At 36.3% G+C, this 22,973-nt stretch overlaps 2 protein-coding genes across 2 annotated transcripts; one reads left to right on the top strand and one right to left on the bottom strand.

Annotated features, from left to right (window-relative positions):
* The first annotated feature begins 1,278 nt into the window (after positions 1-1,278).
* On the top strand, positions 1,279-14,847 carry LOC130965244 (phosphatidylinositol 4-kinase alpha 1). Its single transcript, XM_057889982.1, has 26 exons — positions 1,279-2,394; positions 2,560-2,901; positions 3,018-3,179; positions 3,524-3,694; positions 3,827-3,985; positions 4,084-4,211; positions 4,482-4,788; positions 4,899-5,067; positions 5,326-5,543; positions 6,122-6,280; positions 6,378-6,560; positions 7,129-7,671; positions 7,780-8,139; positions 8,918-9,132; positions 9,815-9,980; positions 10,152-10,288; positions 10,393-10,543; positions 10,884-11,150; positions 11,520-11,597; positions 11,803-11,847; positions 12,095-12,267; positions 12,354-12,549; positions 12,991-13,131; positions 13,604-13,812; positions 14,060-14,221; positions 14,317-14,847. The coding sequence occupies exons 1-26, from the start codon at positions 1,495-1,497 to the stop codon at positions 14,573-14,575; spliced, it is 6,000 nt and encodes a 1,999-aa protein (XP_057745965.1). The 5' UTR covers positions 1,279-1,494; the 3' UTR covers positions 14,576-14,847.
* A 1,798-nt stretch (positions 14,848-16,645) lies between these two features.
* Positions 16,646-18,861, bottom strand: LOC130967985 (polyol transporter 5-like). The gene is made up of 2 exons (XM_057893057.1): positions 18,672-18,861; positions 16,646-18,490 (listed from the first exon to the last, which is right to left on the bottom strand). Exons 1-2 carry the CDS (start codon positions 18,805-18,807, stop codon positions 17,097-17,099), a joined length of 1,530 nt encoding a protein of 509 aa, XP_057749040.1. The 5' UTR covers positions 18,808-18,861; the 3' UTR covers positions 16,646-17,096.
* Between the last annotated feature and the right edge of the window lie 4,112 nt (positions 18,862-22,973).

Consider the following 22,973-nt stretch of genomic DNA (forward strand, 5'->3'; position numbering starts at 1 on the left):
CAGTTATGGCACCAGTTCACCGATTTTCCGGTCCACCCGGCCGAATCGGTCCGGTTCTAACAACACTGTTATGTATTATCTTATTATGCTAAATTTATTCTCCTTCGTAACACATTATGAAATTCTACTAACTTAAATTCTCTTTTAGAAAATAGTATATAACTTTTAAAATAAAATTTAAATAAAGATATTTAAAAATAAATATTATTAAAAAAATCTTTTTTAACCACTATATTCAGTCAAATATGACAATTAAATAAATAAAAATATTATTTGTACATTAAAATTAATCACTAAAATTAGTTATTATGTATATATAAATATATATAGTTTAATTTATTTTTAATATATAATTTTCATTTTAATGTATATGTTATACTAATAATTAATTTTAGTATCAAATTTTAGTGTATACTTAAAGCTAGTTTAATTTGAAAAATGGTAAAATTTTATTTTTTTAGACTTTTAAATTATGAAAAGTCGTATTAACGTTATTTGATGCCATTTTTAAAAGATGCTTTTAGATTTCTAAAAAATTATTTAAGACTTTTTAAAAAAATAAGAAATATAACTTCTCTTATTCTTAAAAGTTTGTTTATCACTGCTATTTATTAAAATATATATTTTTATGACTGAAAATTTAAACACCAAATAATTTATTTATAAATTATTTTTAATATAAATACTTATATTTTAAAGTTTTTAAAAACATTTAATTAAATTGTTTTTTGAAATTAGGCCTTAACATGATTGTTGAATGAAATAAGCTTAATTAAATTAATTTTATCATGACCTGATTTGTTTGAGCGTTATTCTCGTAAAATTTTTTTTAAATGATATTTTTTTTAAAAATTTTTTATAAAAATAAAAGTAATTTTATATTTAAATATTTTTATATAAAATTTTTTTAATTTATTAATTTTATTTAAATAAAATAAAATAAATTTTTTTATTTATTTATTATATAAAAAATATATTTAAAAAAATAAAAAAATATAAATTTTAACTTTAAAAAGATATTTTTTTTTATTTTTTAATATTTTTACTTTTATTATTAAAAATTCGTCCAACACCGAAAAAAAAAATTTTTAACGAAAAGGAAAAAATGAGCACGCGCGACAGACACTGGTTGTGGTTCCAACATTTATTTGTAGTCCTAGTCATCACAAAAATAATAATAAAAAAATGGTAGAAGAAGCCAAAACCCGAATCTAAAAAAGATAAAAAAAAAAAAAAAAACAAACAGAAGAGCGCCTACATACAGAGAAAGAAATAAAGAAAGGCAATGGCATTGCATTCGAAATGAGCGGAACAAGAGCAACGGACTAACGTTACGATGCTGCAACCACCTCCTTAGAGCTGAGTCACCGACACAGACAAAGAAACAGGCACGAAGCGAATGCGCAGCAACAAGCCTCGTGTGCTTGTCAACCACATTTTCCCCTATCTCCCGAAATTGCACCTGCCCCTTCAATCGTCGTTCTTGTTGCGGTAATGGAGGCCCTGATCGAGCTATGCGACCTGATTGCGCAGAACCCGGTGCAATTCTCCGACAAGCTATCGTGGATATGCGACAAATGCCCGCCGCCGGACTACCTGTCGACGGGATCTCCTAGGGTTTCGCGCTCCCACCTCAATGCCGTCCTCGCCGTCGCACGCTTCCTCTCAAAATGTCCCAATTGCTCCGATCTGCGCCCTAAATCCGTCACTCTCGAGTTCCTTCGCTCCATTTCATGTTCCTTCACTCAATCCTTTTGGCCCCAACCCTTCTCCCAAGATACCGTTGCCTCCTTCTACCTCGATTTCATCGCCTATGTCTCCAAGGCCGCGGAATTGTCCCCTGGTTTCGCCGACGAGGTTGCTGAATTCTTCGGGGAGGTGATCCTCTCGGCGATCGATGATTCCGGCGAACACCACTCTGCCATTGCTAGGGCCTTCTTGGTCGCGGTGTCACAGAACTTCATTCCGATATCCGAATCCGATGCTAATGCATTGGCGACTTGTTTGATCGAGCGGTTTACAGCCTCCATGGAGGGTGTTTCTGGAAACTCCGAGAGTTCTTCGGCTCAGAGCTCTCCGATGAATGTGAACCACAAAAGTCACGGTGGTAGTCCCGGGAGCAACAATGGTGTGTCGAACGGTGGAAACCATATTTGGAGGAGTAATGCTGATCAATTAGCATTGAATTTGGGTTTGAATGATGGTGGAGGTGGTTCGAGTGGGCAACAAGTTGCTTCCTTTGAGGAGGAGTCTGTGGAAAGCTTGGAAAGACAAGAAATTGCTTTTAAAGTGATTGCTCTCTTGTTGGAGAAGCTTCGCGTTGATGCTGGCCTTTTGGAGCAGGTTAGGTTAATTGGGAAGAAGCAGATACAATCTATGTCTGTGTTTCTGAAGGTATACTCTTTCTGTGCTTGATTATGTTTAAAACATTGTTTTCTTTGTTGTTACTTGGTTTACCTAGTATGTTTAAGTTCAATACTTCAATGGGTGTGGCAAGGCCTTAAAATTTAGATTGGTCTGTAGAGGGAACCTTGTTTTGTAATTTGCTGGTTCTTGCAGATAAGGAAGAGGGAGTGGCATGAACAGGGTTCACTCCTAAAAGCTAGAATCAATACAAAATTATTAGTATATAAAGCAGCAGTGCGGCTGCAAATCAAGTGCCTCTCCGTATTGGATTCGGATGCAAGGTCTGTCAAGAGATTGGTTTACGAAGCTGTTGCGATATTGATAGATGCTGCTGAGGCATGCTTACTGTCTGGATGGCGGAAGTTGAGAACATGTGAGGACCTCTTCAGTTCCTTGCTTATGGGGGTAACACAAATTGCTATTGCCAGAGGAGGTCAGCCCCTGCGAATCTTGCTTATTCGCCTAAAACCGATTGTTCTCAATGTTTGTGCTCAGGTGCTGTTCCATCTTTTATCCTATCAAACTCGCATTCCAATTGATTTCAAAAAGTTTGTTTTAATGCCCCCCCCCCCCCTTTTTTTTCTCTCTCTCCCGAAATATGACTGTCACAGGCTGATACGTGGAGTAACACCCAAGGGGTCATGTTTGAGAGTGTCACGAAGGCTAGCTGTCAGATTATTGAATCCTGTTGGAATAATGAGCGGGCTCCGGTGGACACATACATCATGGGGTTAGCTGCAAGCATACGTGAACGCAATGATTATGACGAACAGGTTCTTATATTATTATACATGTTTACGTATCTTTTAGAAACTAAATGCTTTGTCGATATATTGATGTACAAGGACAAGTTGATTTGGCATTTCATACATTTTCATATTTTATGGAGTTCAATGTATTTCAGTATTTGTGCTTTTTGATACCTAATTGTTCTGTGTTAAATCATGTTTCTTTCATAGACTGTATTCAAATAATTTCCATTGATACATTAAGTTTACTGTTTTTTTTGGATATTGTATCTTGTGTTCCAAAAATATTGACATCCGTCTAAGTTCAAGCATGTAAATTTCTTATGTGTTAAATCATTTGCTTGCTTATGGAATCTTGTTGCTATCAGGACAACAGAGAGAAACCTGGAGTTCCTGTTGTACAGCTTAATGTTATACGCCTGTTTGCTGAACTAAGTGTTGTAGTCAACAAGTCTGAGCTGGTAGACGTGATATTACCTCTTTTTATCGAAAGCTTAGAAGAGGGTGATGCTTCAACTCCAAGTTTATTGAGACTCCGAGTATGGATCTTTGTCGCGGAGCAATATGAATTTTGTCAATATATTGTGACCATATGTTATCACACATTATCTGTGAATCCCTTCACTTTTACTCTACAAATCTTATGTTGTGCTTTGTTGCCACCCTTGCAGCTTCTAGATGCTGTATCTCAAATGGCCAGTTTAGGTTTTGAGAAGTCTTACCGTGAGACGGTAGTTTTGATGACAAGAAGCTACTTGAGTAAACTTACCAGTGTGGGATCAGTTGAAAGCAAAACAGAGGCATCTGAATCTACCACTGAACGAGTTGAAGTAAGTAATCTTTCTAGATATTAATAAGACATGTTAAATTTGATTTACTCATTGAAATTCAATATCAAAGGATGCTCACTAGTTGAATTACATTCTAGACTTTACCTGCAGGATTTCTTCGCATTGCTAATGGACTTACTAGCGATAAATTGCGTTCAGATTTCCGCCATCGGTTGCTCTCCCTCTGCTCTGATGTTGGTTTAGCCGCTGAGTCCAAAAGTGGAAGGTATGCCTTTTTCTATGCAGGTCACAACGTATACAATAATGCAGAATTTTGTTGATAATTTGGTTTATTTGATGAATTTTGAGGTGGTCAAGCTAGATCTGTGTCAACGATCTCATTGCAGACGTGATACATGATAGGGTGCAATGGTGCCGTTTGATCCATGTTGCCAATCCCCCCCTAGTGGGATAAGGCTTTGTTTGCTGTTTGTTATTAATGAATTATGATTTCTCAAGATTTTAAATCTGATTATTTTCAGTTTATATGCTACAGGAGTGGACCAGATTTCCTGGGTCCTCTGCTCCCTGCAGTTGCTGTGATGTGTTCTGATTTTGATCCCACACTAAATGTGGAGCCATCACTTTTAAAACTGTTTCGTAACCTCTGGTTCTATGTTGCTCTCTTTGGTCTAGCACCTCCAATACAAAAGACTCCGCAAGTCACAAAGGCAGTTTCTAGTACCATGAACAGTGTGGGAAGCATGGGTACAACTGCTCTTCAAGCCATAAATGGACCATATATGTGGAATGAGGAGTGGTCTTCTGCTGTGCAGCGAATTGCTCAGGGTACTCCTCCACTAGTAAGTTTTCCTGAGAGATCTTTTAAGATTTTGGGCAAACAACTTCATTTATCAAATAGTACATGTATTTGCTTGTAGGTTTACTTTTATATTTTTCTATTTCTGTCCAGGTTGTTAGCTCAGTGAAATGGCTTGAGGATGAGCTGGAACTAAATGCTCTGCATAACCCAGGCAGTTGTCGGGGAAGTGGTAATGAAAAAGCTGCTCTTGTGCAGAGAGCTGCTCTTTCTGCAGCTTTAGGAGGGAGGGTTGATCTCCCAGCAATGACCACAATCTCAGGTGGATTGAATTTAATTTATGTTAATATCCTAAATCTTGAATTGCTAACTTGCTCACATTCTAGACAATTGCTGCTTCTTTGGTAAAATTTATGCCTTTTTTGGCTTGATATTATGTAAATTGAAATATATAATGTGGTTTCTGATTTTCTGTTTTGGTTGGAATTTATGCCCTTGCTCCTTCGTGACTCTTGTGCTCACTGTACACCACTTCAGCCTATCCTGATTACTCTGTTAATTTACTTCAATTATTTTGCAGGTGTGAAGGCTACTTATCTTCTCGCTGTAGCTTCTCTTGAGATCATTCGCTTCAGTAGCAATGGTGGAATTCTAAATGGTGGTACCACAATGGATGCTGCTAGAAGTGCCTTTACCTGTGTCTTTGAATATCTCAAGACTCCAAACCTAATGCCTGCTGTTTTCCAGTGTTTAACTGCAATTGTTCACAGGGCCTTCGAAACAGCTGTCTCATGGCTAGTAGGTTTTACTTTCTTTGACAGTTTAGTTGATCAAACTTTTGCAAATAGATTTGCTGATTGGAAATAGGTTCAACTAAATTGTGTTTAACCATCTAATATTCCCCTTTATGTACACTAATGGGCGGGCCACTTGGCCTCAACCCAAGGACATAGCAAGGAAGCATTTTCTCATCGATAGTAGCTATTATTATCCTAATATATACCTATGTATAAACTGGTACTATGTTTCTATCTACAAGTTTTGAGGTCTATGGTTTTTGCATGTGGATGATGTTGCTTTCGTAGCATTAATATGGAGAGACTATCATTTACGTTCCTTCTTGTTGTATTAGTATATATATTCAGGGTATTTCCTTTAGCTCGTTTAACGGAAAAAAAATCAACAAAGGTCTGTCTGGTTAACTTGTTTTATGTACTCATCAGTGTAAAATCATACTCTCATTGAGAGAACTTGTGACTAAAGAAGTGATTTTTCTCCAAAATTTAATCTGTTCTAAACATTTACATTATCGGGACATATGTGGTGTCATTTGTGTTTCTGCACTATATGTTGTGATGTTGATTGGTATGCTTCAGGAAGATCGAGTGTCTGAAATAGGCCATGAGGCTGATGCCCGAGACTCAATACTTACAGTGCATACCTGCTTTCTAGTCAAAAGTCTGTCCCAGAGGGAGGATCATATAAGAGAGATTGCAGAGAACTTGTTAACTCAAATTAGTGATAAATTTCCACAGGTGAATTTAACACTATATGTGGTGTTTGTCTAAAATTTGGTTCTTTGCACTTTCTTGTGGTGTCCAGCATATTTAAGATTAGAACTACATCTTCCAGGTTTTGTGGGATGCAACCTGCTTAGACTCAATGCTATTTTCATTTCAAGAGGACTCTTCTTCTACTGTCATCAATGATCCTGCTTGGACAACAACAGTCCGTTCCTTATATCAGAGAATTGTTCGCGAATGGATAATTAAATCACTTGCAAATGCTCCGTGCACTAGTCAGGGCCTTCTTCAGGTTGACATGCTCTGTTCCATTGAAAAAATTTATTTTATTTTTCTAGTGTATTCTTTTCCCTTCACCTTTTGTCTCAACATTTAGGTACTTGCTCCTAAGGGGATAATATGTTGCTTCTTGCATTTGATGTTTTTTGTTTTTGCATAAATATTCAATTTCTGTTTGCATGTGCCATTGGATATTTCTCTGGGATGAGCATCTTCGACTAATCTAAACAAGAAAATAAATTTTTTAAATCATTCTAGGTATAATTGTATAAACTTCTCCTTCATAACTCTGTTTATTACCCTTGTTTTCAATTGTATCTTCGTTTTTTTGGCACTTCACATGTGGTTCAAATATGGCTGTGCTTCCGGTTCTAGTTAACTTGAATTCTGAATTTTGTCCCAAAATTTGTGGGTGCAAAGGTTCTTCTGATCCTTATATGTATTCCTGTTTGATTGTTACTACTTGCTACTCAATATATCTTTCTGTTTGCATTATATATTGGTGGCATTGTTGCCCTATCTTTTTTCCACCTTAAATGCCTCACAGTTTTTCCCCCATGTCTGTGTATATTCCACACCAGGATAAACTTTGTAAAGCAAACACATGGCAAAGAGCACAACCGACAATTGATGTTGTTTTACTTTTGTCTGAGGTACGAATTGGCACGGGGAAAAGTGACAGCTGGCCAATACAAATAGCAAGTATTCCTGCAGTCGTGGCTGCTGCTGCTGCAGCTTCAGGTGCAAACTTAAGAGCATCTGAGTCTTTCAATTTAGAGGTTATTAATTCAGGTCAGTGCAACCAGGCTGCAGCAACAGTTAAGTGCAACCATGCTGGAGAGATAGCTGGTATGAGAAGGCTGTATAACAGCATGGGTGGGTTTCAAACCAACACTCCTCCTCCTACTGGTTCTGGTTTTGGCCTTGGACTTCAAAGAATTATATCTGGCGCATTTCCTCAACAACCACTAGCTGAGGATGACACATTCAATGGAATGTTGCTTGGCAAGTTTGTGCGCCTACTACAACAGTTTGTCAATGTAGCAGAGAAAGGGGGGGAGGTGGTTAGGTCCGAATTTCGTGAAACTTGCTCACAGGCTACCGTACTGCTCTTGTCAAATTTGGTAAACCCATTTCACTCTTGATTGTAGTAATTGTAATTTTTTTGGGGTCTGTGTTCATGTGTACCTTTGGTGGCCTTGTCTGAGTTTTGTTTTTTTCTTATGGACAAGAGTTCTGGATCCAAATCAAACATGGAGGGCTTCTCGCAACTTCTTCGTCTTCTTTGCTGGTGTCCTGCTTATATTTCCACCCATGATGCAATGGAGACTGGTGTTTTCATTTGGACATGGTTGGTATCTGCTGCGCCTCAGCTTGGACCTCTTGTCCTTGCTGAGCTTGTTGATGCATGGTTATGGACAATCGACACCAAGCGGGGCCTTTTTGCAGCTGGAGAAAGGTATTCTGGGCCTTATGCAAAACTGAAGCCTCATCTATCCCCTGGGGAGCCTGAAATGCTGCCAGGGAATGATCCTGTTGAGCAGATAATCGCTCATCGATTGTGGCTTGGCTTTCTAATTGATCGATTTGAGGTTAGGAAGTTGCTCATCATTTTTTGTTAGCTTACATTTTGTTTCCTTCTGCTTATTGTCCAAGTATCGTTATGATTCATAGTTTGTTTTTTCGTTTGCTATGATCTTAAGTCATTGTAATTGTACCATGTTTCGATATTCATATTGTATAACAAAATTTTTCATTATTTCCACCACCTTCTAAATCTTCTATGCTTGTTTAAATTGTTATCGGTGAATTGTCTGGTTTGAGTACTGTAGTATTTGCCTTGGGTATTGCTTTTCACATGATTGCTAGGTGATAATAATCAAAAGCCATTAGTTGAAGAATCTGTCTGGATTGTATTAAGTTATGTTTTGATCGAAACTATATTTAAATGGATGTAATTAAACATGAAATTTTGCTAGGTTGGATCTTTGGTTCCTCTATAAGCTACTGGATTTTTTGAGTAAAAGATTATGTTCTGCTTGTTCGATATGTACATTGAATTCCAGAATCCATTTGTGAATGACCCATTATATGAAGGTATTCAGTTCTTGATCAGTAGGCCATCTATGGTATAATATTATTGTTCTTCTTATTCTTATTGTTATTATTATAATTTTATGGGTATTAAATTGCTCATAATTGTTAAGCTGCCATTGTTTTTGTTCTGATTGGCTAATCACCTATTAACTTGAGTAGCGTTATTCTTTACTATTTTAAACATTGAACTATTTTTAGCTTTAAAAGTTGCAAATATGTTACTAATTTTATATTTTCATTTCCCTGAATCACTATTTGTGTTGTCTATTATAGGCAGTTCGGCACCAAAGTGTGGAGCAACTCTTACTTTTTGGTAGGATGTTGCAGGGGACAACAAAGCTTCCGTGGAATTTTTCACGGCATCCTGCTGCCACTGGTGCATTTTTCACTCTCATGCTTCTGGGGCTTAAATATTGCTCATGTCAGTTTCAAGGCAATCTGCAAAAATTTCAAATAGGGCTTCAGCTGCTTGAAGATAGGATTTATCGGTAAGGGTCTTTTGTAATTTATCTTGTCACTCTTGCTACATTTATCCTTATTCTTTTTCTTTACCTAAGCTGAAAGTTCCCTTTACCTTTGTGCTTAGTTTTATTTGTTCATTATTTTCCATGGGAACTACATGTAAGTTACATAGTGATCATCTAAACCAATATCTATCCCATGTTTTACCCCAAAACACATTATTTGGGCTACTTATTTAGATGATAAAAATTTTTAGCGTGCTAATATGCTTCTGAGGACTTAGCTGGATGAGTTGAAACAAGTTAAGTCACAGACCACATCTGCTTTACTCAACACAGTCTGAATCTGCCACTTAAATTTTTATGCCAATTCATGAATGTTATTTGGAACTCATTGTGTGCTTAATTTATTGTCAGTTGACACTATTCTGCTGAGTACTTGGCCCTGCTATTTATTTATTTATTTCCAGGAACTAAGTGAGATGAACAATATAAATAGTCAATTCTTTTGCAGTATTTCTTTACTTTACTCTTTTATACTGTAGAATAACAAGAAACAAGCTTCACCGAAGTCACATAGAAAATCGTTATATCTTAGTATTGTTAAATCTGCAATTAGCTCCATATTTGGTGTTTAAAGTTGCATTAGCTGAATTACAATATGTTCAGTTTCTTTGGACAAATTGAAATTTCCATCTGGTGCATGCAGGGCCTCTTTGGGTTGGTTTTCTCAGGAGCCTGAGTGGTATGAGACAAACTATACAAATTTTGCTCAGTGTGAGGCTCTGTCTGTTTCTCTATTTGTTCAGTATCTTTCAAATATGAAAGCCGATGCTGTTCAATTTAGTTCAAAAGGAAATGGCCAAGAAAATGTGGTAATAGTTCTTCACTTAGTATTGGCATCTACTTATGCATTTATTGTTCACTTCTGACTTCAAAATCCTGCCTTTTTTGTTATTGATCTTCTCTATCAAGTTGGTTTTAACCTTCTCTAGTGACTTGCAAAAAATTTTTCAGCATTTAGTCTGATATTTACATGTGTGTAGAGTGACCAATATCATCCTGTTTGGGGCCAAATGGAGAACTATGCTGTTGGCAGAGAAAAAAGGAGACAATTACTGTTAATGCTATGTCAACACGAGGCTGATAGGCTTGAGGTCTGGGCACAGCCAACAAACACAAAGTATATATAGCACACTTATGTATCCTTTTTTACTACATGAACTTCATCACGTCTTTTGTTTTTCTCCTTCCCTGAGTTTATGAATACCTGTCATGTACTTTCAGGGAAATTATTTTGCGACCCAAAATTAGCTCAGATAAATGGATAGAACATACCAGAACTGCCTTTTCTGTGGATCCTAAGATTGCTTTATCATTGGCCTTGAGGTTTCCGACCAATTCATCTGTGAAGACTGAAGTAACTCAGCTGGTTCAGGTATGTTTCTTATCATGAGAATTGGGAGTTTGAAGTCCTCACAGTTGAGTGTGTGCCTAATGGAAATTGATTTTCATTGGCCAAAATTTAAATATTCTCAGGGTTGATCATTACCTATATTTTCTTGATGTTGGGCAGTGGAATTTAGCATTGGATTTATGGTAGAAAGTGTTTGATTGAAGGGTTATTCTAAGTACATAACTGCAAGAGTTTTCTGCTAGTAATATGATGTGTTATGTAATTCTATAATTTCTCATGTTGAAAGTATTTTGATCCCAGCTACTGTCATGGTTATTCTATGTTCATCATCCTGCAAGTTATGACATGCCTCTCTTTGCAGGCACATATACTGGACGTGCGCAGCATGCCTGAAGCACTACCTTACTTCATCACCCCCAAGGCTGTGGATGATAATTCAGTGCTTTTGCAACAATTGCCTCATTGGGCTCCTTGTTCTATTACGCAAGCTCTAGAGTTCCTTTCTCCAGCATATAAGGGACATCCTCGGGTCATGGCATATGTTCTAAGGGTTCTAGAATCCTATCCTCCTGAACGAGTAACCTTTTTTATGCCGCAGTTGGTGCAGTCTTTGCGACATGATGATGGGGTTAGATATTTTCCAAAGCTTAATTTCATGATTTATTCCCTAAAGATGTGCTTCTGTTGTACTATGTGCCACTTAAACCCAACACATCTATTTCTTCTTTCTCCATTTCAAATGTACACCTTATGCCTTTCCTCAATTCTGTATTTGTCACTAAATATTTTGGTGTATTATTTCAATTCATTTGCTCAAATCAAAGTTCCATTTTGAGTGAAGCCTCTTCTCATACTTTTTTTAAAGTGAAGATTTATTAACTTTTTCTCAAGTTTATTCTGTATTAAGTGTAAATAATTTTTTCCAAAAGTGACCTTTTTAATGGTGAATTTTAGTGTATGGTTACTTGGTAACTGGTTGAATAATTCTTATATGCAGAAATTAGTAGAAGGGTATTTGCTTAGAGCTGCCCAAAGAAGTGACATTTTCGCCCATATTCTTATTTGGCATTTACAGGTATAATATATGATTGTTATGTATTTTGGTTTGATGAAAGTGGCTATTATTTATTTTAACTTCAATTTTGTTGCGCACATTACTGTTGTTAATTTTGTGTTCCTTACTTTGAATTATAGTTCCTTTTTCGTTGATGGATGAATTAATTAAAAGTTCTTTTTTATTTAAATAAATAGCTAAGCACATAAGACTTCTTTTTGGGCAGGGTGAGACTGTGCCTGAGCCAGGAAATAATCCTACCAGTGGGAAGGTATATTAAAGCAAATTCCATTATCTCCAGTATAGTTATTGCTATAATATTCTGCTTAAAAATGGCATTAATTTATAACACAGATCCATGTAAAGTACTAGATATTTCCCGAGCACTGAGTATTTAAACCAGATTTATCCTTTCTCGATTGGCTCAAAGTTTTGCAAGAATGCTTATTTTTTATTTTAGAGTCTATTGTGTGTTTGCAAATCATCCTTAATAGTCTGTATCTGTTTTTTTATTTCAGAATGGATCATTCCTAGAGCTGCTGCCTGCCGTAAGGCAACGTATAATTGATGGTTTCAGTCCAAAAGCTCTAGACATTTTTACAAGAGAGTTTGATTTCTTTGACAAGGTTACATCCATATCCGGTGTACTATTTCCACTCCCTAAGGAAGAACGCCGAGCTGGTATCCGAAGGTATGGACAGAACCTGAAAGCATAATTTTTTTGTGAATTCTTAAGTTCAATTTTACTGTTTGATTGAAGTTAATGCTTCTGTTTAGGGAATTGGAGAAAATTGAATTGAACGGTGAAGACCTTTATCTACCAACCGCTCCTAACAAGCTTGTTGTGGGTATTCGAGTAGATAGTGGTATCCCATTACAGTCGGCTGCAAAAGTCCCAATCATGATAACATTTAATGTAGTTGATCGAGATGGGGACAGAAATGATGTAAAGCCACAAGCTTGCATTTTTAAGGTTAGCTGGTCTGATGATACTCCAGACAATAACACCATTTCTTCGTTGGTCCTATTATGAACTCTATATTCTTAAAGTTTCAAGTATTATGTTTTTACTTTGTTATCTTGCCAACACAACTGCAAAACATTGTCATAACTCATAAGTACTTAGCTGATTAGCTTTATGATAATAATTCTTATCTGATATGGCTCATCTGTATGTGTGTATAATATTGGTTATATTTTGATGATGGAATAATCAAACACTAAAGTTATTTTTTCCCTATGATACGTTTATAAGTTGTCAAAGCAAAATGCTTCTGTAAAATAATCACTCTGTGCCTTTGACAAATATTTATTACCCGACAACTATATTTGCATGTCTACTATATTTTCTCAAGCATTTCTTGTCAGCAGTGCTTTAATTGCATCTGGGATGACTGAGTTCTCTTTATTGAAGGTTGGAGATGATTGCAGACAAGATGTTCTTGCCCTTCAAGTAATAGCGCTTCTTAGAGATATATTTCAAGCTGTTGGATTAAATCTTTATCTGTTTCCTTATGGTGTTCTCCCTACTGGTCCAGAGAGAGGTATAATAGAGGTGAGTTTATTCATAATTTTGTTGATGATGCTGAGAATTCAGTGACATCTGGTAATTCAGTGAGTGTTTTTCTAGATCAGGAGTTAATATTGACCGAGACTAACACAAAATATACTGTAGTAGACAGATGTGTACACTCACACACTAGAGATGATTTGAGATAAATGAAACATTTGTTGAGTGATTGTTCTCGATTGCTGTAGACAAATCATCTACATATTGTTTGGTGTTTAGATCAATCATTTAAGAGATTCCCAAGGTTAAGTTTGTTTGTCTTAAAAAAATAAATACTGCTTGTTTTTCCTACAAATTTCAACTTCAAATCATTATCATTAGTCAAACCAACCAAATGGGATAGCAATCAAGAATTAGGAATGAAGGCAATGTAAGTTATTTCTCATGTCACAAAAGAAATATTTTCTGGACTGTAGACTCACTGAAGTCCTAATTCTGTTTTTTTTATTATTGTCAGGTTGTGCCTAATACACGCAGTAGAAGTCAGATGGGAGAAACAACCGATGGGGGTTTGCTTGAGATATTTCAGCAAGATTATGGGCCTGTTGGATCTTCCAGTTTTGAGGCTGCACGCCAGAACTTTATCATTAGCAGTGCTGGTTATGCTGTTGCTAGTCTTTTGCTTCAACCAAAGGATAGGCATAATGGGAATCTTCTCTTCGACAAGTAAGATAGATTTGTGTTTTGTCAATTACCAACACTATCAGCAAATCTGGTAGTTGTTGCTGATTGATTTGAATTAAGCTTAATCACCTTGAAACTTTGAATGTTGTCTTTGTTTGACCTCACATTTCATTCCTTTACTTACTTTCTCAGTTCTTGCCTCCTTTGCGTTCTTCTCTTACTGCATGTATCATATATTCCTGGTTATATAAATTGGTAGCTAAGTCCGTTGCTAATATGTATGATGCAGTGTTGGTAGGCTAGTCCATATCGACTTTGGTTTCATCCTGGAAACTTCCCCCGGTGGGAATATGCGCTTCGAGAGTGCACATTTTAAGCTGAGCCATGAGATGACACAATTACTAGACCCATCAGGTGTTATGAAGAGTGATACGTGGACCCAGTTTTTAAGGTAGTGATGGTTCTCTCTAATCCTTTTAAACTCATTCTATATATCAAAAACTAATCATTGATCATTGTTTCACCCATTACTGTACATGTATCTAGTCTATGTGTAAAGGGATACCTAGCTGCACGTCGTCATATGGAGGGGATCATTACTACGGTGGCATTGATGCTAGACAGCGGGTTACCCTGCTTCAGCAGGGGTGACCCGATTGGCAATCTGCGAAAGAGATTTCATCCAGAGATGAGTGAGCGTGAGGCAGCCAATTTCATGACCCATGTCTGTAAAGATGCTTATAACAAGTGGACTACTGCTGGCTATGACTTGATACAGTACCTCCAGCAAGGCATTGAGAAGTGATGATAACATAATATAGAATTGACCTAACGTGTACATGCTTGCTTGTAATTTATTTTACATTCATTGTTGTCTTGTGCTTTTATTTTTCCTTTTTGAGGAATTTTCATGGTTATAGTATTCAGAAGGAATAGTATAAAATGGCAGGTGAAGGTTTCTTGTTTTCGTTTTTCTCCTTGTTTCTTGTTTCTTTTTTTGCCGGTTTTGTTGTGATGTAAAATACAGCTTTGTAATCTTGTTTATTAATGGTAAATACGATTCATTGTATTGGCGAATACATGCTCCCCCGCACCCTCTTGTTCCAACGCCTGGGGAAAAACAAAGAAATGAAAGCTTAGTTACTCTTTTTTTATATGTATATTGAGTATAGACTATGCTACCTGAGTACCAAAATCAATCACCAAAATTAGTTATTAGGAAAATTCTGTGATGCTGAAGAAAGATTCCTCAACACATGCTGAAGCTTATGTGTCAAAAGATGAAGGAAAACGCGTGTCCCTCAAGAATGATGGCATGGCCTGAACCGTTGCATTTGGTGCTGGCAACTGCAGCACTGGGGATGTTGCTTTTCAGAAGTTGTCGCAACTTGATAGATGTGTAGATAATCATTAAGAAAGGCTAATTAATTAAGTTTACAAAAGTAAATTTTTTTTGAATGTAATATTTGGTTTTTGGTGGAGTTGTGTTATTGGTCCGCTGGGCCTTGGAAGTTGGATTTTTGGTGGGTTATGGGAAGTGATAAAAACGCCTTGGATATAATCATGGGCTCCGCAAAATATATGGAGGTTACATTACCCTAACAAAACTAATGGGCCTTAGTAGGAAAAAACAATGGGATTGAAATTCTTATGTGAGTTGCAACCAAAAAAAAAAAAAGAAATTCTTATGTGAAATAATTAAGTTTCAAGTAATTTATTAATAATTATAAACACTAATTATGTGTATACTTAATTAATAATTTATGTTATTATTTTAAACGATGGACATGATTAAATAATTTAATTATCTATTGAAGTTAGTGAATAATTGATTCATGTTTAACTTATTAATAATTATAACAATTAATTATTATAAATAGGTATATCTTTATTTAATAAAAAATTTATATTAATGACGTATATTCATTATTTAAATAATAATTAATATACATAATTAATACTATATTAAAATTAAATATTTTTGTTGAAATTATAGTTAATAAAATTTATTTACGTAATAAAGTTAAGTTAAATATTTTTGTAGTTGAACTTTATCAGTAGAAACTGATGTAAGTGGAATCATCATGATAATACATTTTTCGCAAAAATGCTATTTGTGTAGCTACATTATCCTGGTTACTAAAATCGAATTATTCCACCTTTGCATGCACTCAAATTACTTACTTTTCAAAAGCTATAAATTAGACGTTTTCGACACCTCGATCACCACCGAAGCTACATATGCAGAACGCCGGCTCACTATAACCTCCACGAGAACTACGGCTAGGGTTTCATTTTTGTTATAAATTTCATTAGCTACATACGGGACGGTTGGGGGCACTTCACAGGTGACGGAGAAGTGGGGAAAAGCTGACGGGTTGGGCCATTTTCTTTTTTGTTCCTTTGGGTATAATATTTTTCCCAAACCCATCACTTCTTCCATCTAACTAAGCCCTCATCATAAAAAAACATAAAACCAATTCCGTTTTATAGGAGTTAATCTCCAATTAATTTCCATCTTGTTATATATAATCTATTTAATTAGTCAACCTCGATTCCCGTACTATCACTGACTGTGGGACCTTCTGCTGCAGCATATGCCTTCCATTTCAACACATGCAAAAAAAGTAATTTTTCTAACGAGACACGTGTTTCCACCTTCTTCAGACATGCAACATCCACACCTGCTGAAGGATCTTTCTTTCAGCACACAAGCATCTCCCTTAGTTATTAAGATAAAATATATGTTAAAATATAAATATATATTAAAAATAAATTAAATTATATATGTATTTATATACAAATATATTAGTAGTTGATTTTAGTATTCAAATAATTTTTATATGTATTTATATATTCGCATGAGTGGCATTAATACATTGAGAATTGAAGTTATAATCACATGCATATTATTCAAGTCTCTAATTAGATCACTTTGGTGGTTTAGTGAGCCATAATATATCGAAAATGCAAGTAAAAGCAGTGTTGGCATCATTGACTATATTCACATAAGAGGTTAAAACACAGACCGTTTCTTTATCTCAGAAACTAGAAACTAGAAACTAGAAAGGGATATCATATTCCTTCGCATACATAACATGCGTTGTTAACTGATGTGGCTCAATCATCGTTTATTCTTTATCTCAGAAACTAGAAACTAGAAAGGTATATCGTATTCCTTCGCATACATAACATGCGTTGCTAACTGATGTGGTTCAATCGTCGTTTAACATTTGAAAAGCCAATCTAAGACAAAGGAATAAGGTGCGTATGCCTTGTTGGATCTTATCATATTGCCGCCAACAGTTCGATTCGGTCACTGGCTCCTAATTGGCCAATTGAATTTGGTCACTATCGTTGTGCTTGGACTTTGCCCAGAAATGACCAAAAGAGCCTTCCATTTCTTCAAGGGTCTTGCCCTGTGTTTCGGGTAGCATTGTATAGAAGAAGATCCATCCAATTGTTGCAAGTGCAGCAAAGAGGAAGAAGGCCCCACCAATGGTTATTCCCTTAGAGAGGGACAAAAAGGTCATTGAGATAAGGCCACTTGTGACCCTGTTCACCACAACTCCCATGGCCGAACCCTGAGCGCGCAGCCTCAGTGGGAAGATCTCAGAGCTATAAACCCATGCAATGGGCCCCGCTCCGATAGAGAACACTGCCACGTAGGACAAGGCGCTTGCGATGCTCAATCCAACGGCCCACATTTGCTTTTTATTGGACCGGTCATCGATGGTGAGGCTTGTGGCGAGCGTGAAAAGCGAGATTATCATACCGCCCGAACTGGTCAGCAATAACGGCCGACGCCCCACCCGATCCAACAAGAACGTAGCAACTAAGATGAATACCGTCTTCGTGAATCCAACGGCCACCGTTGCAAGAAGCTTCTCCGTATCTGAATCGATCCCAGCCTTCTGAAAAATGGTTGGTCCGTACAAAACGACTGCGTCTATTCCCGAAGCTTGTTGAAAGAAGTGAATCCCGAGCGCCGCGATGAGGATGTGGCGCACCGCCGGCGTAGGATATAGGAATAGCTCTTTCCAGACGCCTCCACCATCTCTTTTCTTGGTGACGTGAATGTCGTCGTCGTCGCATGATTCGGGTATTCCGGCTGCGGCTTTGATCTCGGCTAACCTGAGCTGAGCCTCTTCAGGGGAGTCGGAGGTTCTGTTGAGAACGTTGCGTGCGTCGGCGATTCGGCCTCTGATGATGAGCCAGCGAGGTGATTCCGGCATGGCTAAGACTCCGACGGCCAGGATCACGGATGGAATAGAACCGATTCCCAACATGAGTCGCCATCCCAAGTGCAGTGGCAGCTTGGAAAATGAATAGTTTGAAATGTAGCCTAGTAATATCCCTCCGTTGATGAACACCTCAGGGAAGGAGGTGAGGAAGCCACGAGAAGACGCGGGGGCAACTTCGGCAGCGTAGACAGGAGCAATCATGAGGGCGTAGCCGATGCCGATTCCGGCGACAAAGCGGCTGAACATGAGAAAGGGATAATTGGGGGAGAATCCCATGAGTAGGGCTCCAGTGAAGAAGATGGCTCCGGCTAGCACAATGGTGTATCGCCTTCCGAGCCAGTCAGAGGTTCTGCCAGCAAGGCATGATCCTACTAGAGAGTAGAGGTTTATTATTCCCATCAGTATCTCTATTTGCACGTCTGAGATTTTGAGGTCTCTCTTTATGTATATCACTGCTCCACTCATCACCCCTACGTCTGCAACCATCACATGCACGATCAGATATTAGTTTAGTCTTAAAGATTGGATTACTGGCACGAAATTGATTTTGATAAATGAAGGCCGTTAGATATTAATTTACTGACGGTTTTTAACTACCATCAGATGTCAAATACTAGGAGATTCATACACCTGCACTCATCAGTCATCACTACTTACCATAACCAAGTAAGATGGAAGTCATGGAAGCCAATATTGCACAGGCGAAAGCATACTTGTTCCTCTTTATTGGCTTCTTCACAGGATCGAGATCCTCCACCGCTTTCTGCGTTTCTGCTATGCCCTTTGCCTCCATATATATCTTCAATTAGATTAGAGAAGCTAATAGCGGTGTGAGTTTGAGTGAGTATGAGCTTATAATAAGCTAAAGCATCCATGCATGCCTTATATAGACAAGTTAAAGTCTTACATTACATCACCGTCGTCCCTACGTACGTGTATCATATGTGATCTCTTTCATTATGTTTTATTTGTCGGCCGGTTAGGTAGACGACAGAGAGTCTCAATAATGTAAACAACGAGTTGAAAATTTGGTCAAATAAAATTAAAAAAAATACTCTACCTAAATTATTCAACCAAAAAATTCCATTTAATAATTTAAAAATTTAATTATTCGTATATATAATAAATTGAACATCTTACATTTTAATTATATTTAATTAAACACATTTCAATCAAATAACAATCTTCATAAGAATTAAAATAATCATCCACATATCTACTAAAATAACCATTCGACTAAAAATTAAAAAATCATTCGCATACCTACTAAAATAACCCAAAGAATTAGCGTACCAGATAATAAATAACGAGCTCATGCTAGACGAAAATTCTAGACTGAATCTAGCATCGTCAAACGATGTGGATAGAACCTGAATACGACAAACTCATCATAACCGGAGCCATTTAACAAAAACCACGTTGACATGGATATATATGGTAAAGGGGTGCAAAAATGGCGCCATTAATAAGGTTGGAAGAGAACCTGGTGCGACAGTGAGGGGTGACGGTGTCAAGAGTTTTGCGACGACGACGATGACCACTGCGGGAGAGATCGACACCAGTAAGGGATGCAAAACGGCGTCACTAACAGGGTTGGAGGAGAACCTGGAGCAGAGGTGTCAAGATCTTTGTGGTGATGACAATGACGGTTGCGAGAGAGATCAACACTATTAACCGAGGTGGTGGAATGCAAAACATACAATATGTGAATGTATAACTATAGGTATAGTGGTTTAGGTGCTAATTCTAATTTTTTAAAATTTTTAAATCTTATAATAATTATTTAATTAATTAAGAATCTAAATTTTAATTTTAAATTTACCTTTTCTTTTTAAATCATTGGTTACGTTATTTATTATATACATTTTTTTTATAATTTTCTTTTTTCTACTTTTATAAAAACATTATAAAATATCTTTAGGCAAAAAAAATTATAAATCACAAATTTAATATGTTTAAAATTTAATTAAATATCTACAAATTTACAATGGTATCTTAATGTAGAGATATCTTTATGGTAACAATTACTTTACCTTATTTTAACTCTCATTGATGCAGTTAATTAAGTATGATATTCAACTATTCATGATCAGATCCATGCCATGTGGTGGCTCCCATTGCCCTAAAATGATAGATACAAGTGTTGTCCCTATCGTTGATATGGATTAGTGGTCATGGAATTGACTATTACCCTCTCAAAGGCATGAGCTCTTAGCATGGCCGATTCAATGTCGATTCAGTCAATCCACCACACCACTAATAATAGCCTAATATCTAATAACTAACATGCCATTAATTTATTTTCGTCACGTACTTTTTCTTCTTTATGATAATTGCTCCTAAAACTCTTAACTAGTGCGTGTTAAAATTCTATTACAGTTTCTCAAATTTATGTGCTCCTGATTAAGATACTCTCACCGTTAGTTTTCTCCGTTCCCTCTCTGAATATCAGAGAATAAATGGTTCATTATGCATTCTCATTCTCAACAGTAATCAGTCATACATAATTGAATAATAACTCATAGGAAGTTTTCTTCACTTGTTATTTTCCCCGACACTTCTTTTCTTCACCAGTTCAGAAAACAAAGTATGGAGACAATAAAAATGAAAAAAAAAAAACAAGGAACTAATTTTTAATTAACTAATATTAATTAACTTTAGCATTTAGATTTGTAATTTACGACTTAGAATTAGTAATTTATAATTTAAGATTTAAAATTTAAAATAAATAAAATAATTTAATAAAATAATTAATTTTGACAAAAAAATCTATTCTATTATATAAAAATCGAATTTCTGCACTTAATGATGGAGTTGACGTAGCATACTCCAGAGAGTGTTTACCGATTTAATTATTTTAACTCATTCAATACAATTTATTATTATGACTTAATTATATCAGCTAATTGATTTGATTAGATATTTAAATATCAATATAATTTATTATAATATATATTATTTAATTAATTTTACTACATTAATTGTAATTTGTTATATTAATTAATTAATTTATTTATTTATAAAATCTGAAATAAAATAAATAATTTGTTATTTATTCTAATTGAATTCATTAAATTTAATTATACATATACGAATTAATAATAATTTATAAATCACTCTAATTTATAATAATCAATAAAATAATTTGTAAATCACTTTATATTATATATGTATTAACGAAATATTATATATGTCTTAATGTGTTAATTAAATATTATATACGCACAGAAAAATAAATACAAAGATGATTTATATAATATTGATAATATTATATTAGCACGGTAAACTTTTTTTTGTTTTGATATCATATAGTATTGATAATAGGAGGGGTGTCTAGAGGCGGGCCTGCAGGCCGGTTGGCAGAAGGTACAGGGGGTCGGATATACTTCCCATTCGGGACATACTAATCAGCCCGTGGGAGCATGGCTCTGGTGTCCCCAGCCCTATAGGAGACTCTTGCCGCAGAGACAAGATCCGAAACCAGTGCGGAAAAAGGTAGGTTGCCCGCAATCTGCACGTGTCCCATGGCCTGCCGGATGTGTCTTGGTAAGTTGAGGGGTTGCTCTGTAAGAATGCACCAGATGAGAACAGTCATGTCCGCAGTGAAGTGGACTCGTGAATGCTCGGAAAGACATAGTGCGACATAATCTGTGCCCACACGCGAGCCTCCAAAGTAAGTGTTGGAGTTGAGATGCTCTTAGGTCGAGTCCGATGTTGCCCATAGATCCATGTGCTGCCAGGTTGTGCTATAACTTCAAGGACGCTATTCCAGTCAAATTGGTATGTCTGGCGCGTGAGAGAGACCTCTTGATAAGCGTCCAATCCCTCTGGACTAGGTGAAAGATCCAATACCCTCTAAATGGCCCCTTCGGAGATAGGTACTTGCTTTTGACGAACATAGACAGACTGCAGGGTAGGCGAGTGAAAGTTGGAATAGAATTCAACTACCCATGATAGATTGGCCTCCCGCGGCTGTCTCCTCAAGAATCCCCACTATCTCCTTTCGATGTGAGGCTCCACAAAGTCAACAAAATGTGTCGGAAGGATGAGGAGGTGTTCATTATTATAGTTCCTTTCCGCCAGAAGGGGGAACATCCGCTCAGAGTAACGATTGGGGAACCGTGCAGAATCCCGTGCAGGAAATGCTTTTTCTGCCTCATCCATTCGGATAATCCTCTTCACCCTCTTCAATATATTGCTTATGTAGCTTATGCTTTAGACCTTTTTGAGGAAGGTTCACTATCATGTTTACTTCCATTGTAGGTAATGTAAAAAAAAACTAACATGTTTACTAACATGTTCTACTGGTAATGTTTACCAGTCTTAATTCTTGAATATTTAGATAATAAAAAAAACATTTAGACAGTTATGAATTCCATTGAGTTTTGCTTACTTGATCGAACAACCAAAATTCAATTATTTCAACTACATTAAATGATCTTTCAAATTGGTCAAGACTATTCAGTTTATGGCCGCTTCTTTATGGTACCCGTTGTTGCTTCATTGAGTTTGCTTCATTAACAGGATCACGATTCGACTTTGATCGTTATGGACTGGTACCGCGTTTTAGTCCTAGGCAGGCAGACCTTATTTTAGCAGCGGGCACAGTAACTATGAAAATGGCTCCTTCTTTAATTAGATTATATGAGCAAATACCCGAACCAAAATATGTTATTGCTATGGGAACTTGTACAATTACAATGCTTTTGACATTTTGGTTAATATAATGGAAATATGCCATCTTGTTAAAAAAATGATATTTTTAGTCATTATTTATTTATGTTAATAAATCTATTAAATAAAATATTTTTTTTACTTTTTGTTTTCTTTCTTTACCCTACAAAGATATTAATATTATAGTGAATCGAAATTGATAAGGAGTTCGTCAATGATGCTCGAAGATGGACTTGTTTTGAGTGTCTATTTATTTTCTATCGGTATCTATGGATTGATCACGAG

This window comes from Arachis stenosperma, chromosome 3 (genome assembly GCF_014773155.1).
Source record: "Arachis stenosperma cultivar V10309 chromosome 3, arast.V10309.gnm1.PFL2, whole genome shotgun sequence".
Taxonomy (NCBI): domain Eukaryota; kingdom Viridiplantae; phylum Streptophyta; class Magnoliopsida; order Fabales; family Fabaceae; genus Arachis; species Arachis stenosperma.

Bases quoted from the DNA above. Each gene is read 5' to 3' on its own strand.
- LOC130965244 (XM_057889982.1), top strand. From the start codon at position 1,495: ATGGAGGCCCTGATCGAGCTATGCGACCTGATTGCGCAGAACCCGGTG. The intron at 4,789-4,898 runs GTAAGTTTTCCT...ATTTCTGTCCAG, and splicing joins CTCAGGGTACTCCTCCACTA to GTTGTTAGCTCAGTGAAATG. The intron at 6,281-6,377 runs GTGAATTTAACA...TACATCTTCCAG, and splicing joins TTAGTGATAAATTTCCACAG to GTTTTGTGGGATGCAACCTG.
- LOC130967985 (XM_057893057.1), bottom strand. From the start codon at position 18,807: ATGGAGGCAAAGGGCATAGCAGAAACGCAGAAAGCGGTGGAGGATCTC. The intron at 18,491-18,671 runs GTAAGTAGTGAT...TGATGGTTGCAG, and splicing joins TTCCATCTTACTTGGTTATG to ACGTAGGGGTGATGAGTGGA.